This window comes from Plodia interpunctella, chromosome 15, assembly GCF_027563975.2.
Source record: "Plodia interpunctella isolate USDA-ARS_2022_Savannah chromosome 15, ilPloInte3.2, whole genome shotgun sequence".
Taxonomy (NCBI): domain Eukaryota; kingdom Metazoa; phylum Arthropoda; class Insecta; order Lepidoptera; family Pyralidae; genus Plodia; species Plodia interpunctella.
This window is the reverse complement of record NC_071308.1, coordinates 9181008-9195945: the sequence shown is the minus strand read 5'-3', so window position 1 is coordinate 9195945 and position 14938 is coordinate 9181008. Positions and strand designations below refer to the sequence as shown.

General features: G+C 35.5%; 1 protein-coding gene across 2 annotated transcripts in view; it reads right to left on the bottom strand.

The window, feature by feature from the left end:
• Positions 1 to 14938, bottom strand: part of LOC128675754 (mucin-2) — a 59990-nt gene that overhangs the window by 6304 nt on the left and 38748 nt on the right. For both annotated transcript variants that reach the window (XM_053755405.1, XM_053755406.1), the window contains 4 exons: positions 12782 to 14923; positions 11048 to 12546; positions 1189 to 1353; positions 482 to 718 (listed from right to left, as the gene is read on the bottom strand). In XM_053755405.1, the coding sequence (XP_053611380.1) occupies positions 482 to 718; positions 1189 to 1353; positions 11048 to 12546; positions 12782 to 14923 (4043 nt within the window). The remainder of the gene's footprint in view (positions 1 to 481; positions 719 to 1188; positions 1354 to 11047; positions 12547 to 12781; positions 14924 to 14938) is intronic.

Here is a 14938-nt window from a genome sequence, read left to right as displayed (position 1 = left end):
GATTTCGAAAATAAATCTGTACTAACATCAGAAAGAAATCTAAATGCTTTTTAATCATCAAAACCTTTACTTTTTATAATCTGGTCCAAATTCAATTAATCATTTGTCACCCATCAGCAAGATTTTTGCTAGACTGCCTGTTACTAAAAAAAAAATACAGTTACTTAAATACGTGTATAGGTAATAGATTTACTATATTTAATACTATTTTTGCTAAAGAATTTAAAAAAGAATATAAAAAATGTTTTTTTATTATTATTATTTATTTATCCAGAAAAACAGTTACAGGTTATCAATAAACAAAAAATCGCCAAACTACGTGTGTTGAACAGATTTAAAAAAGATGGATGCTTCTTCTTCTAAATTTAATTAAATGATAATTATTAAACAAAATATAAAACTGCAAATGTCAATAAAAGTCTTCGACCGGTATTGAGTGGATAGCTCTGGGACATAAAAAAGAAAACAGTCTATGACTCACCATAATATAATTAGCATTAATATACTCCGTGGTCGCATCGTTCCCGATCCTCCTCAGCGGCACCCTGGTCTCCGGCAGCGGCAGCACATTGGAGTAGCGGTTCTTGTCCTCGCAGCCCGGAGGCACCTCGTCAGGGCGGACGGTCACCGAGGGGATCTCGGCAAACTCCGCGCATATTGATTCCACGTCCATGGCGAAGTTGGCCAGAGCGGCGTATTGCATGGGGTGCGATGTCACCTGAAAGGGATTTTAGAATTTGAGATGGAAGTGGAGATGTCAAACATCCGCGTATTCCCGGTTATGTGTGTGACGCCGCTGTGAAGAAAAATATTCTTCTGTGTCACACTAGTGTGACAATAGTATTACAATAATTATCAGATCGTGGAGAGAGAAATTTAAATTGATACAACGCAAAAATTTTATTTCATTCGGTACATGAATAATGCTGTGCTTTTAATTCATATCCGCAATAAAATTTTACCGAAGAAAGTCTGTCTGTCTACATAACCCGCTGGGCCTATTTTGATGAAATTTAAGTTGCCTTTGATTTATATTGTTATGACGAATGTTTTTCTTGTAAGCATCATTTTCCTACAGATATCTTTCTACTGACGTCGCTTCTATAGAGGACTTTTCCATATACTTACCTCGTCATCATATTTGCCCTTCCTGTGGCCTACCTCATACTGTCCAGACTACACACATACCTCGTCATCATAGGCCGGGTTGCCATAGCTCCTCTTGCTGGCCCGCAGCCGGTGGTTGCCCTTCCTGTGGCCCACGCTCACACTGTCCAAGCTGTAAGCGTCCAGCGACACGGGCGTACAACGCTGAGCGTACACGCCTCGACGGCCGCGGCGGCGAACAACCAACTGGAAATACCACGTCACATTTATGTTTACAGTCCGAAATTTATGGATGATCTTATACAAAGTGATCGTTTTCACGACATTGACAATAGGAAAGCGACCCTGAGCGAGAAAGAGCTCGCTTTGAGCATTCTTCACTTCGAACGGTCTTCTTTACATTAAATGCGTTTGAAGTTTGATATTTTAAGGATGTCGCTAACTGGGCACAGTGGAAACGAAACAATAGAAAGCCGTACCTGACTATAACCTCAGGACCTCTCTCAGAAATTTATATTTTTATCACGCACGACATCCACACTTTATCACATCGTATGTATTAATTGTTTTATAATTCATGTTTATAATTCATTTTGAAAATGCATTTTAAATTAGAGCAAGCATGCGTTAAATATGATAGCCAATTTAACTTTCCAACCGTTATAATAGTTGTTATTTTGTCTTTTGTGTGTGTGTCAGCAACTTCGCGTAGACAAAACAATAAGTTCCTTCACGTCATGACGTCATAGCGATATCGTCCCTGTCCGTCCGTCGATGACCATTCATTAAAATATCTGAACGTAACCAAAATTCGACAGGATGTTGATCTACATACAAAGACTTACCCAACTAGCGGCCCGTCCCTGCTACGCTCGGGTAAAACTATAATAAATTAAATACCTTAATCTTCCTTGGGAATCAGACTATCTATTTTTCCAGAAATCCGTCCGGGCGGTTTTTGAGTTTATCACGTTCATGCAGACAGACAGGGAGACTTCATTTTAAGAAGAAAAAGAACGAACGAAAAAAGAAAATGTTTTCCGAAATATTATCCGATCTCAATATTTTTCGTATGTTATTGACACCATAACCGACTAAGTTTAATGGTAGGTCTAGTAGGTTCTTTTTGTTAAAGAGACAGATTAAATTATTATTATTATTTGTTAATCCCCCACAATGTGGTCAAAACTCCGTCAAGGTTAGCTGTTTGTGTAACAATTACAACAATTTATTTTAAAAAAGCGATTACTCCACTAAAAAATTTAAAAGAAATATTCTACCATCCTAGAATATACTACTGCTAAAACGATTGAAACCCAAATCACATATGACAAAATTAGTACTTTATTAAGAAGAAGAAAATTTGCGATGATTTAATTAATGAAAATGTTTATTACCGAAACGTTATTTGGTATCAAAAAAATTCAAGCACGAACTCTATCGCTCTCTTTCACACTAAAAATCGACTCTAAAAATCACGTCTTTATCCTTTACGGGATAAACAGAACCAAGAGTTGAGAATGAGAATTTCAAAGTCCAGGATATAAATATTCATAGGCTAGCTTATCGCCTAAGAGAAGAATCTCCAGTTTACAGCTCTTTACCTTAACAATCTTTACCTTGACGACCTCGGTGGCGCAGTGGTAAAGTTCTTGCCACTGAACCGAGAGGTCCCAGGTTCGATCCCCGGTCGGGTCATGATGGAAAATGATCTTTTTCTGATTGTCCCGGGTCTTGGATGTTTATCTATATGTATTTGTTATAAAATATAGTATCGTCGAGTTAGTATCCCATAACACAAGTCTCGAACTTACTTTGGGGCTAGCTCAATCTGTGTGATTTGTCCTAATATATTTAATATATTTAATCTGCGCGCAATTAAACCTGGCATTATGCTTTTATTTCGCTCCTAGATGGAAGATAGATAATTATGTTTCAAGTAAAAGTTCTATTCATGTAAAATTTTTGTGGTTTTTGTGTGAAAACAATTTTCTGCCAAACATATATAATATTGTTTATTGTATACCTATATAATATATATATAGGTATACAATAAACAATATTATATAGTAACACTTTATAGTAGAATATTTTATAAATCTTATTTTTCTGATAATTTTCAATTTCTTATTCTTTATAAATAAATGTTTTTGAGTAACATAATTTACTGCTTTTGTTGAAGCCATCCATAGCATCTATACTAATAGTATAACTGTGTATTTGTTTGTCCTTTTCACAAAAAGTTTTTGTTCAAATAGAAATTGTTCAAATAAATATTGATTGCTGTGTAACAAGGATCAACGAAATCAGAGGGATGCAGATGTCAACTACCATTGCTGATATTGTATTTGATGTGAGCTTTGTATCGACGCAGTGAAAACCAGCAATGTACTGTTCGGAGTCACTACTATGCGGAAAAGTCTTCGGCAGATATATTTTACATAAGAAATAGGGGCAATGAGTGCAGCAAATATGCTCTTTTCCCTTTTTGTATCCATTGGTCCTGATAAAATAAATAAACTAAACACTTAAGGAATAAAACAATCAAGTGTTAGATCTATCCCACAATATTTCTAAACCAACTCTCGAGCTTTCTGTCAACGAAAAATGTTCGATCACTCTTGGCGAGTCCACTTGAAAGTTTATTTACGAGGTGCTCTCTGAATGTGCGCGGGTCCGTTCAACAACGATAATAACATACAAGACATATGGCTTGGCGAAAAACGAAAAGAAAAAATGTTCTCTGGTTTAATTTTAAGTTTTTACTAGTTTAAATAGTTTAGTAGTAGTGTAAGTTTTTTATAATCATACACATTTAATTGAACACATATGTTTTGCATTGTTATTATTACCTACACAATAAATTTAGTGAAACGATTTAGAGATATATGAAAAGAAAGCGTTATTTAGCTTTATTTTGGTCATAATAAGTAATATATTTGAACTTAATTTTTTTTGGTTGCATTGTATGTCCTAACATAATAATTAAGTATTACTTAGGCCAAACTTGCGCCGGCCAACCACAAAATATTAATAATAGGCCTATAAATAATTCTATAGAGACAGTAAGAAAAGTGCCGATGGACATTATTAGACTATGAACATTATACGAGTAAAACAAGATCAAGTAACATTACTCACTATCCTGCTATGAGCCTAGATCGGAATAATATTAGCGAAATATATTTAATCAAAACAGTCATTAAGACAGAGAAATAGGGCACTAAAGTGTCTAGTTAGTTTCGGGGATTACCCGCCTCAAACATACAAACGCTTAGGTCATTTTAATATTAGAATATTATTTGAAAATGATTATTTTTGAAAATGATTCCTTCCTCAAGATAATTGACGGGTTGTAATGACAGCGCGGTCGCAGCGGTCGAAACGCTTTGAGAACCACCCGTTAACAAATGACGCGACAATGGGGCCGCGCACCGAAGGTCCGTCATCAGTCGCTTTGTTTATAATTCGCATGTAAAAACATCCTACGGCGATACGGCGACACCTACGCCCTGGTAGGAATGTATGGCCATGTGTGCGGCTGGTGGAAAGTTCCGGTTTGACTTACTTCATTTTAGAAGAGTTGTGCTTTTAGTCTCAACTATTTTGTACGTAGTATGAATTACTTGATTATCCAAATTAAATAATAATATATTATGTAATTCATAAATTAGGAATATTACGAAGTATACTGATTAATATAAGTGTATCAGTAAGAGTTATTGATAGCAGAAAGGAATGGAATAGAATTATTTAGAAACAGGAAGACTACTAGCCATACATATGCGTGTAGTGAAGAAGAGCTGTATGGAAATCGAACAAATTGCAATCAAACCAAATCGCCGAAAATTTTCACATGGTGTTTTATTAGGCAAAGTGAAAGTTTATTCACTGCCAGGAGTGAAAAGAGAGCCTCCAACTTATTATAAACCATAACGTTGAAGAATGTCGTGTGTTCTTCGACGAAGAACACGTCTGTTGAACAATGTTCGATGCTGTTTTTTAATCAGTAAATCCAGCACTTTCTTCCACCCTTACCAACTTACTGCCAAGCAATCTGATTTCCTAGCCCTACGGCCCAACGCCCTGCGCTTGCCCCGGTCACAGTTCACATTCGAGTGACGTACGCGCCCGCGAAACACACGTGCGCGTGCGCAACGGACCTGATTCTTATTTCAAAAACCATTTCAATTTGGTTTACATTTAATTTAGATTCCATTATTGATGACAATATTTTATTTTAGATTATTATTTATAGATACTTAACTAATTTATTTTATTTACGAATAATTTTAAAGAATCAGGTTTGTTAAATTAAGTGGTTTTTTTTTAGATTTAAATTCATAAAAATACCGGCTTTCAGGTGAGAAAATTACATTTATTAGTAAATTTAAAGTTCTTTTTTAACGAATGTCCAAAATAGTGTCAGTGATTTTCAAAATGGACATGTTTCAGCCTTTGGAAAATCTTCGTCCCTATAAAGAAGTCCGTCTAACTAGAAAATTCTTTCTAAACCAAAACTATATAATTTTAGATCACTAAATATTTTGGAGCACATGATATAGTCCCAGCCGCGCAATCGCAATACGCTCCACTCGAACTGAACTCTACGCTGATTAGATTTTCAAAGCCCTGGCGCAAAAGTTCCAAGTCTTTGAGTTCTGGTTCATTTTAAAGTAGAGTGTAAACCGTTTGTTTAGGTAATATATATAAACATACATAATCTTAATTACTGAAAAATCTAATATTTTCTACTGAAAAACACATTTTAAAATAAATTTATTTTAGAAATTACAAATATATTGTTTTTTATTTGTAATTTAAAATGTGCATTTTATTATATTATTAATATACTTCTAAACTAATATTATGAAGATGAAGTGTTTGCAAGTTTGTGTTTAATTAGTAATCTTTGGAATTAATTTCTACTTAATCAATTCTGAGCGATATAGTGTACTTTTTCGATATTCCCACGCGAGTACAATGCTTTATTTTGATAAATAGACAAACGAACACTATTTATTTATTATTATGTAACTAAACTGTAACCCTATTATTTATATTTAATGTATAAATAAATTTATTTTTATGACCCAAACGTTAGATAATTACAAATTGTATTTTTGTACAATATAAACAGGGTAATTAACCGGATAAATTAACTATACCTTATTCATCTTGGACTGAGACAAAAAGTAAACAAAAAAGAAACGAGAAATTAACAAAAGCCAAACATTTAAGTAAGCGACATGACTCCATAAAACAACAACAACAAAAAATTTAACATTAACAGAAAGTAAGAACAAAATTAACAAAGGAATAAGGAGAAATAATGATTTTTGTTCAAGGTTTGTTTACCTTTTCTCTTAGTCCAAGATGAATAGGCATAGTATCACTTTAACAAGATTATAGTTAAGTAGGTAGGTCCTATGCCGTTTGAGTCGAGTTTTCTTGGTCGCTTTTTAAATCAGTGTTTACGTAAATAAATATTTAAAAAGCAAAAATACGTGATTTCAGTATCTATATGTGTGGCGGTTCAGTACATATTTATTTCAAATTTATTTGTGCCTACACACACGTGTACCATAATTACTTGATATTTTATCAAGTAAATACTTCGTTACAATCATAGTCTTAGAGCGGGAATTCCGGGTTCAATGTAAGGTTCAATACAAAGCTCCATTCATGACGCAGTTTTGAATATTTTCCTTAAAACGTTTGTTACCAAACGTTGATAACTTTACTCCAATGGCTATTATTTCAGGTTCCAAATTAGCATTTATTATTTTTTAATACATTCAGTGCCAAAATTAGCGCATGTATTGAACTTCGGCGTTTATTTCAAAATTTGACGTGAAAAAGTGCCTGTGACAGTCAATTTCTGAATAAATACCTTTGAATTTCAATACACAAAAACGGCAAGAGCTGCAGTCGAGGTGGCCCCCACCTGACGAGGTGCTTGAGTCGCAACATAATTTAAGTTACGAAAATTTCTTTTGTTTCTTTCGTCTCGATTTGTGTCCGTTCTTTCTCATGTCTGGAATTTCGTTAAATTCTTCCTTAACCGTTAAGCGTCGGAGCCCAGAGTTCACTTAACTACTGTTTCCTCTCCACTTCGATTATTCTTCGGCATATCCCCTTGACGACAACAAGCCGACGTTTTATTTTAATTTTTTTACCTATGTTCACAAAATAAACGAATTTGAATCTGATTTTTTTTTCGTTTGCATAACGGCATAGTCAGATTTTTTCACTAGGTTTTTGCAAGACGTGGCCGTACCAGCGCAGGCGGCACTGCTCGATTTTATCTATTATTTCAAGATGAAATTATCATTTTATAAATGCACATTTTCAAAAATGCAATGCTAATTTTGCGTCAAACACATTAAAATTGTGGCTTTGATGTATGCCTATTGAATCATTATCGATTGAGATCAAATACTAACTTTAGGGTTCCGTAGCCGCAAGAAAAAAAAACATTATAGGGTGCCGTTTTTGTTATGTCCACATATAACAGCCATTGCAAAACTATTAATTTGCAGTTGCATCTTTGTAAGTATTAACATACAAAGTAAACATATAAAAAATATATGAGGGGACTGCCCCGCCCCACATACAACTCTCTCTCTCTCACTCGCGAGTGCCCGGTAACATTTGGAGCTGTGACGCCCAGGGATCGCGTGAAGAATTAACTATTATATTCTGATGATCTGGCTATGATTTTTGACCGGCCTACCTGATATCAACCTTATTTCTTGGGAATGTTATTACTGTTATTATCTGCTATTAAGGATGTGTCCCTTAGTCGCCTCGTACGACATCCACGATACGATTTGAAGAGGTCCTATTCATGGGCCACACGCCGTGTGGAACTGAAACTAAAATTTTATTTTTCTTCAAACTATATACGGTTTAAATGGATTTGACATGCGGTTTGATGAAACCTTTACGTGTACAGATCTGTCCGCGCCCCTATTATGTCACAGTCTAATCATGAGAACACGAAGCTAATAGCCCAGCATGACCGACATTTCTGCTAAACAGTGTCTGGTGTCGCGTCGGTTTGAGCGTTGGAATTTTTATAGACTGTGGCGGTGATATCGCGGCCCTCGAGTCAAATTCAAAAGTAATCGGTTGGGAGGTGTTGTATGTTGCTATCCGGTATGCGCCTTGTGTCTGTCTGTCTGGATGAAATCAAATCTTGTTCTACTATTGCTTTATATCTAACGTCGGACTTCAAGCCTGTTTCGAATATGATGGTTGTAAATATTTTGGAATATTTTCAGCCATCCACTCAGATTGTAAAAGTTCATCACGGGAAATGGCTATAAAATAGGGATCTCAAAGTTGATAGGGAAATTTGTTACTATCTCAATTCCGTTAATTAACCCGCTATGTAGCTGAACGAGGGCTTGGAACCTCGGTACTCCAGGCCCTATCTACCCCGTTAGGGATAAAGACGTGATATTATTTATTGTAACCAACTATCTTTGGATTTCAATGACTCAAGGCAACAATTATCTGCTTCTGGCAGGACCCAAGGCAACAATTATCTGCATCTGGCAGGACCTCACTGCAGACCAGTCCTTTAAGTATAATTCCCATACCAAAATAAAATGAAAAGCGTAAATTTTCTCTTTCTCATCTCCTCCGGTTGCGTTCGAGGCTGTGACGCTGCGAACCCCGTTGAATATTTAAACTGTAGAGGTATATTCTTTTATTCAAACATCTTATCCAATATTTTCACATACAAATATATGCGATTTACAACGAGACCCCAAGATAATTATGTTAAAAAATTAACTTGAATACCATTTTGGTATCAGATTTGTATGGGAAATCCCCTCCGCCTTGAAATTGATATAAATATATAAATAATCCCTGGTCCATATCTCGCATATTCTAAAAATATTTATGTACTTAGCCCTATCGCTAACGTTTCATATTGTTATCATGAATGGTTTCTAAGTAATCAACTTTGTATGTGTTATACGATTCTTATTAAGCTACATCCGGACTTAGATGACAGTTATATGACTGGGCTCATTGTGTGGTATCGGTGAGCTCATTTAACGAACTGACATCTTTTAATAGTAGATTAGTAGCCAACGGCTGTAGGCATTAATTGCAGGCCGAGATATTTTATTTTTTAGTCTCGAGATAGTTCGAGGGTGCAATTGATGCTTACACCCGAGCTTAACGGCTCTGCTTTGTAAGTAGAAAAAAACGGCATTACAAGAATATAACATTTTAAAGTAAAAGTTATCTTTTCCCGCCTTTTTTCATTAAAAAGAACCAAGTAAAGAACATTTTAATTTTTTTTTCTAGAACAAAATTGAGCTGCACCGTTCGATATTTAAAATTGATGACTGTTATACTCATACGAAGACAAGGCTGAATAGCGAAGCAACCTCTTTGATCATTAGGCGGAATGTATGATATCTATTGCCAGTATGATGGTTAGATGTGCGCGAACTTTTTGAAAGAGTGTGAAGTGGTTTTTTAATTACTTAAAGTCCTAGGGTTTTTTTAGCTACATTATTACCCAGTGCGCTTATTGGTCACCTACAAGCCCCTTTTTGGGGTAATAAGGACCTACTTACCGAATATGAAAGATGTAAAAATTATTTCCTATCGAGTGTGTTATTGTTTACACTGGTCTTAGTTTTATTTCACCGCCAAAAAATATATGGCATTACTTTTACGACTACCGCCATCTATCAGCACGATTCACATACACACTAGTGGACCAAACAGTCATCTGGTGTGCAAGATACTATAATATAATATAATGAACAATTACTATCATTACTTAACGATTTTTTTCTGTTGTTTTATTTTCAGATTGCTCAAGAAATGGTGTGTTGACTACGCAGCATTCACTCCATACTAAATGTACCAGTTTTAAAAAATGGTAAGTCAGCAAAAAGTCATTAATTTATAATCACATAACCTGATCATTACCCTACAATTAAGTAGATCCAAAGAAAAATCTACTGGAAAATTATTAGACCGCGCTATTTCTTTATTCTACAGAGTAAAGACTGTTGTTGATCTCGAAATGAATAAATATATTAGGACAAATCACACAGATTGAACTAGCCCCAAAGTAAGTTCGAGACTTGTGTTATGGGATACTAACTCAACGATACTATATTTTACAACAAATACATATATAGATAAATATCCAAGACCCGGGCCAATCAGAAAAAGATCATTTTCCATCATAGCCCGACCGGGGATCGAACCCGGGACCTCTCGGTTCAGTGGCAAGTACTACGAGATAACTATCACATTAATATATGAAACACTTTTTCACGTTAAATTTTAAATTACATATATTAAGTTATCAAAGCTACAAAAAGTTATGACGCCCGTCCGTTTTGGGCTGTCACGACCTCTGATTTAAAAAACTGTACATACAAACATCCTGTACAATGATAAGAAATTGAAATTTTTAATTTTATTAATTCCAGTGAAGGAAAGCTGCCGGTCCAGTCAGTCGACAACGTACCCCAAAGTAGTGAACGTAATTTATCGTGAGACTGACTAATAGATATTATGCTCATTACTTTGGATACGTTGTGCGAATGCTCTGCGAAACTCAAGAGAAAAGATAAAAAAAGAAAAATTGTAGCGATGTGGAAAATACATTTTATGCAAAGAAAAAAGAAGAATATTAAAGAAGAAAAGAAAATTATATTCTGCTATCTCATGTTCATATAATTGCTTTTGAATGTTTATTAATTTTTATTTGGATGTAAATGTGAACTCTGCGTAATCTTGAAAGCCTTTTAGTAGTTTGTTTTTACCACAGAAATCTCTTCCCACAAATTATTTGTCATGAGTTTTACAGAACAGTATCAGTTTACACCTTTGAAATTGACGTTATATTGTAACATGTTTCTACCATTAACCAAGATAAGTACGAAGAACTTACCAATAGACCAATAAGTAGGATCAAGGCTATGACTCCAATCGTGCTGACCGCAATCGCCACAGCTGCCCCAGAGCCCGGGTCATCCTCTGCTCCCGTCACTCTTGCATTAGCCTCAGTCGTCATATCCCCGTTGTAACTATTAACATCCTCCAAATCGCTCACTGATCTTGTACTAATGTCTGTTGTAGATTCTTCACTATTATCTCCGGTTGTTGTTGTCTCAGATATCTTTGCATTTTTATCAGTAGTTAGACTTCCATCTAAAGTTGTAGTTTCTTGTGAAATCTCAGTTTTCACTTCAGTTGTAACCTTATGCATCGTAGTAATAGTTTCAGTTGAAATTTCAGGCGTTGTAGTAGATTTAGGAGCTTCTTGAGTTATTATTTCATTACTGTCACTATTTTCTTCGGAAGTACAGTCCGTATCGTCAGTCAATTCCGCAGGCGGAGTTTCCGTAATACTAGGTATTTCTGTAGTCATTTTTGTTTGTATTTCCGTATTTATCTCTGTAACAACTTCGGTAACAATGGAGGTCGTTTCCGGTTGTACTGTTGTCTCCATTGACGTGGTAGTATCATTTGGTATTATTACTTCATTAACGGGTAATGTAGTTAATTCTTCGGTTTCAAGTTCTATTGGAGTGGTTTCAGCAGTTTTGGTAGTAGTAGGAGCAGCTGGTATGGTTTGTTTTATTGCTTTCGTAGAATCGAGAGCTTTTTCAGTCGTAGTGATTTCTTCAGATGAAACTTCTATAGACGTTGAAGTAACTTCGGGTTCTAAACTAGTTGAATCTTCAGTGTCATCTATTGTAGTATATAATGGTCTATAAGTGGTGATGGGAACATCTTTAATTGTAGTAGTCTGTCTAGTCCTCGTAGGGAATACAGTATGCCAATTGGTATTGGTTATAGGTACTGTTGTTGTGGTCTCTTTACTGTCAATACTTTCTGTAGTCTCTTCAGTTGGTACATATGAAAACCTAATCGTAGTTATCTCATAGTCAGTCGTTGTTGGTAGTTTTTCTTCCTGAACCGTAGCTTGATTTTGATGGCTGGAACTAGAAATTGTTTCATCTGTAGGCGTGGTAATATCTGCCGGTAGTTTTGTTATAGATTCAAAACTGGTCGTTCGTGTAGCGCCTACTGTTGGAAGGGGTTTCACTTCTAGAGACTCCGTCGTAGGCTCTACTTGCATTGTAACCGGAACCCAGGTTTGTGTATCCTTTGAAGCCTTACTCGGTTCAGTTGTTTGAGAACTCATGGCCTCGGTTGTTTCAGCAGGTGTGGCACTGCTTTGAACTGAGATTACACTTTCAGCAGGCAAGGATTCTGTTTTCTTCGGTGGAGCATCCGTGATGACGACATTTTTATGCTTTGTTGGGAATATTGGTCGCCATGGAATTTTGTTTTGCTCAACTTCTGTTATCTTTTTATTATCAATGTCATTGTTCAATGTATTTGAAACTGAAGTTGTAGAAGAAACCTCTGTTTCTTTTTTCACTGAAACGAGAAAATTTTTATTATTTTTGTAAATATTTCAAAGTAAATATAAAACTAAGTAATAGAAGGATGTTTTTTAAATTATTGTATATGGAAATTCACAAAACTTATTCACTTTTAACGTCAAAGTTCAATCAAATGACAATAACATACAAATTAATAATTCATGTAGTAAAATTTCCAATTTTACATTTAATGATTTTTGAATTAGATTAAAAACATTATGGAAACCAACCTGAGATTTCTCCAACTTTCTGCAACTCATTTTCGTCAACACTTTTCTGTGTCGAAACTGTTGAATTTGAAGCACTTGCCACCGGTGGGCTTCTCAGACTGGCAAGTGCCCACGCTGTCAAAGTAGGAGGGATCTCTAGATCACTTATTCCGCCAGTTTCCGAAGAAGCTGATGTAGTCGTATATTTTGTTGATCCTCTTTTCCACACAGATGGAATACTGTTATCAGATATCGATGGTGAGTGAACTACCTTTTCTACACCTCCTATATCTGTCTGCAAAACTGGATCAATGTCAGAGGATACAGTGGTTAGCATCGTTCTATTTGGATGTCGATATCTTGGTGTAGAAGAATATTTATCTCTAATATTAAAATGTTCGGAGTAAATAGTGGTAGGTCGTGTAGGGTACGTTCTTGATATGTTCCTTCGTGGAGCCATCCAAATTGCTTTATTTTTAGGTGTTGTATGATGGAATCTTCGCGTTTGTGGTTTATTTGAAGCAGATGTTGTATCTGTCCTTGAGGTCACACTGTTCGGAGAATCTCTTGTCCCATTCAAATTAAGTCGCTTAGAATAACTTCTATTCCTAGTAAAGGAAGAGGAATAAATTTTTATCGTTCTATCTGTGGACGATATTCCATTGATAGGACTTTGAGTTGAAGACTGACTGTAAATAGAGTTCTGCGTTGAAATAGGCACTGGACTGACTGAATTGTAGATATCAGGTACAAAACTTGAAACTGGTAGGAAACTAGATGATAATGTTGATATAGACTCGGAAGTTTGATTGGAATATATTGTTGGTTGGTTTGTTGATTTAAGAGAACTTGATTCTGAATTTATTAATTTACTAGAACTGACGACTGGATCAGGGTACGATCGTTTTATATCGGTATAAGATGGTTTTGTAGAGCCTGTTAAAGTAGTTTTTATTCCTTTTAATGACGCCAATTCTTCTTCAGCTGATGTGCTGACTGTGGGCTCGACATGCAAGGTGTCGTTTTCACAATCATCATCAGAGTTTTCTATAGCATAAGTTTCTGTAGAGAGCACTGACATTTCATAGTAAATACTTGTACCCTGAACATCAGAGAGCTCTTTATTAGCACTACCAGCACCTTCATTGTCCAAGAGACGTATTTCTTTGGTATTTTTTATGTACACCGATGATTTATTACTTGGTGTATTATTATTTAATTTTTCTAATCCTATATTTTCTTTAATAAAATGAACATTAGTAGAATTAGATTTTGATTTTGGTGCACTTGTAGCAAGTTTTTTCTGTATGCTCTCAGATATTTGTTGAAACTTCTTATCAAAGAAGTCGTTCTTTGGTGTTGTCAATTCCGAACCAAAATCAAAGAAACTATCAGAGCTGTATGATTCGTGATCCTTATCCTTGGGACCAAAAGACGGGAAAAATGTAGAAAATCCTCCAAAAGAGGGACTACTGTAGTCTTCTTTTCCTTTTGATTTGGAGTCTTTGTATCCTGGGAAATCATTATAGCTTGGTATAGTAAAAAAGTTAGTATCAAAATCACTGGACGAATATTTTTCAAACGATTCTTTCTCTTCTTCATCTTCGTCTTCATACTCTTCTTCTTCTTCACTATGAGTTTCAGTTTCTTTTTTAATGATCTTAGAGGAAGCCTCAGTAGTTGTACTTGTCGTAGTACTAGTTGCAGAACTTGAACTTATTGTACTAGGTGCGGTCGTGGACACAACTGGCATTTTAGTCCTTTTGTATGTTCTCATACTATCGATAATTTGTGCAGGTTTTTTAACTTCAGGTGTTGGAGTTACAATAATAATATTAGGAGTTTCTGTTGTAGACCGGACTCTCCTTAAACTAGACTGTGTTGTAGATTTAGTTTGTGTGTTGAATCGTACCCTCCCTCTGTGTTTGTATTTAGCATTTTTTTCTGTGTTTTCTTCAGCGGGTGATTCTTTAGGGCTAAGTTCATTGAGTGATGCATCTGGGCTTCTGACATTATGCCTGGGCGCCCAGGAGGTAGTGTTTGCTCTTGCTATTCGTGGATTCTTCTCGTCTTTCACTGTAGTCGAGGTCGTTTCGTGAGGTAACGCATTTCCACTAACTGATGTGCTGCTCAAAAGTAGTAAATGTACTACTAATGCTGCACCTGAAATTTCAATTT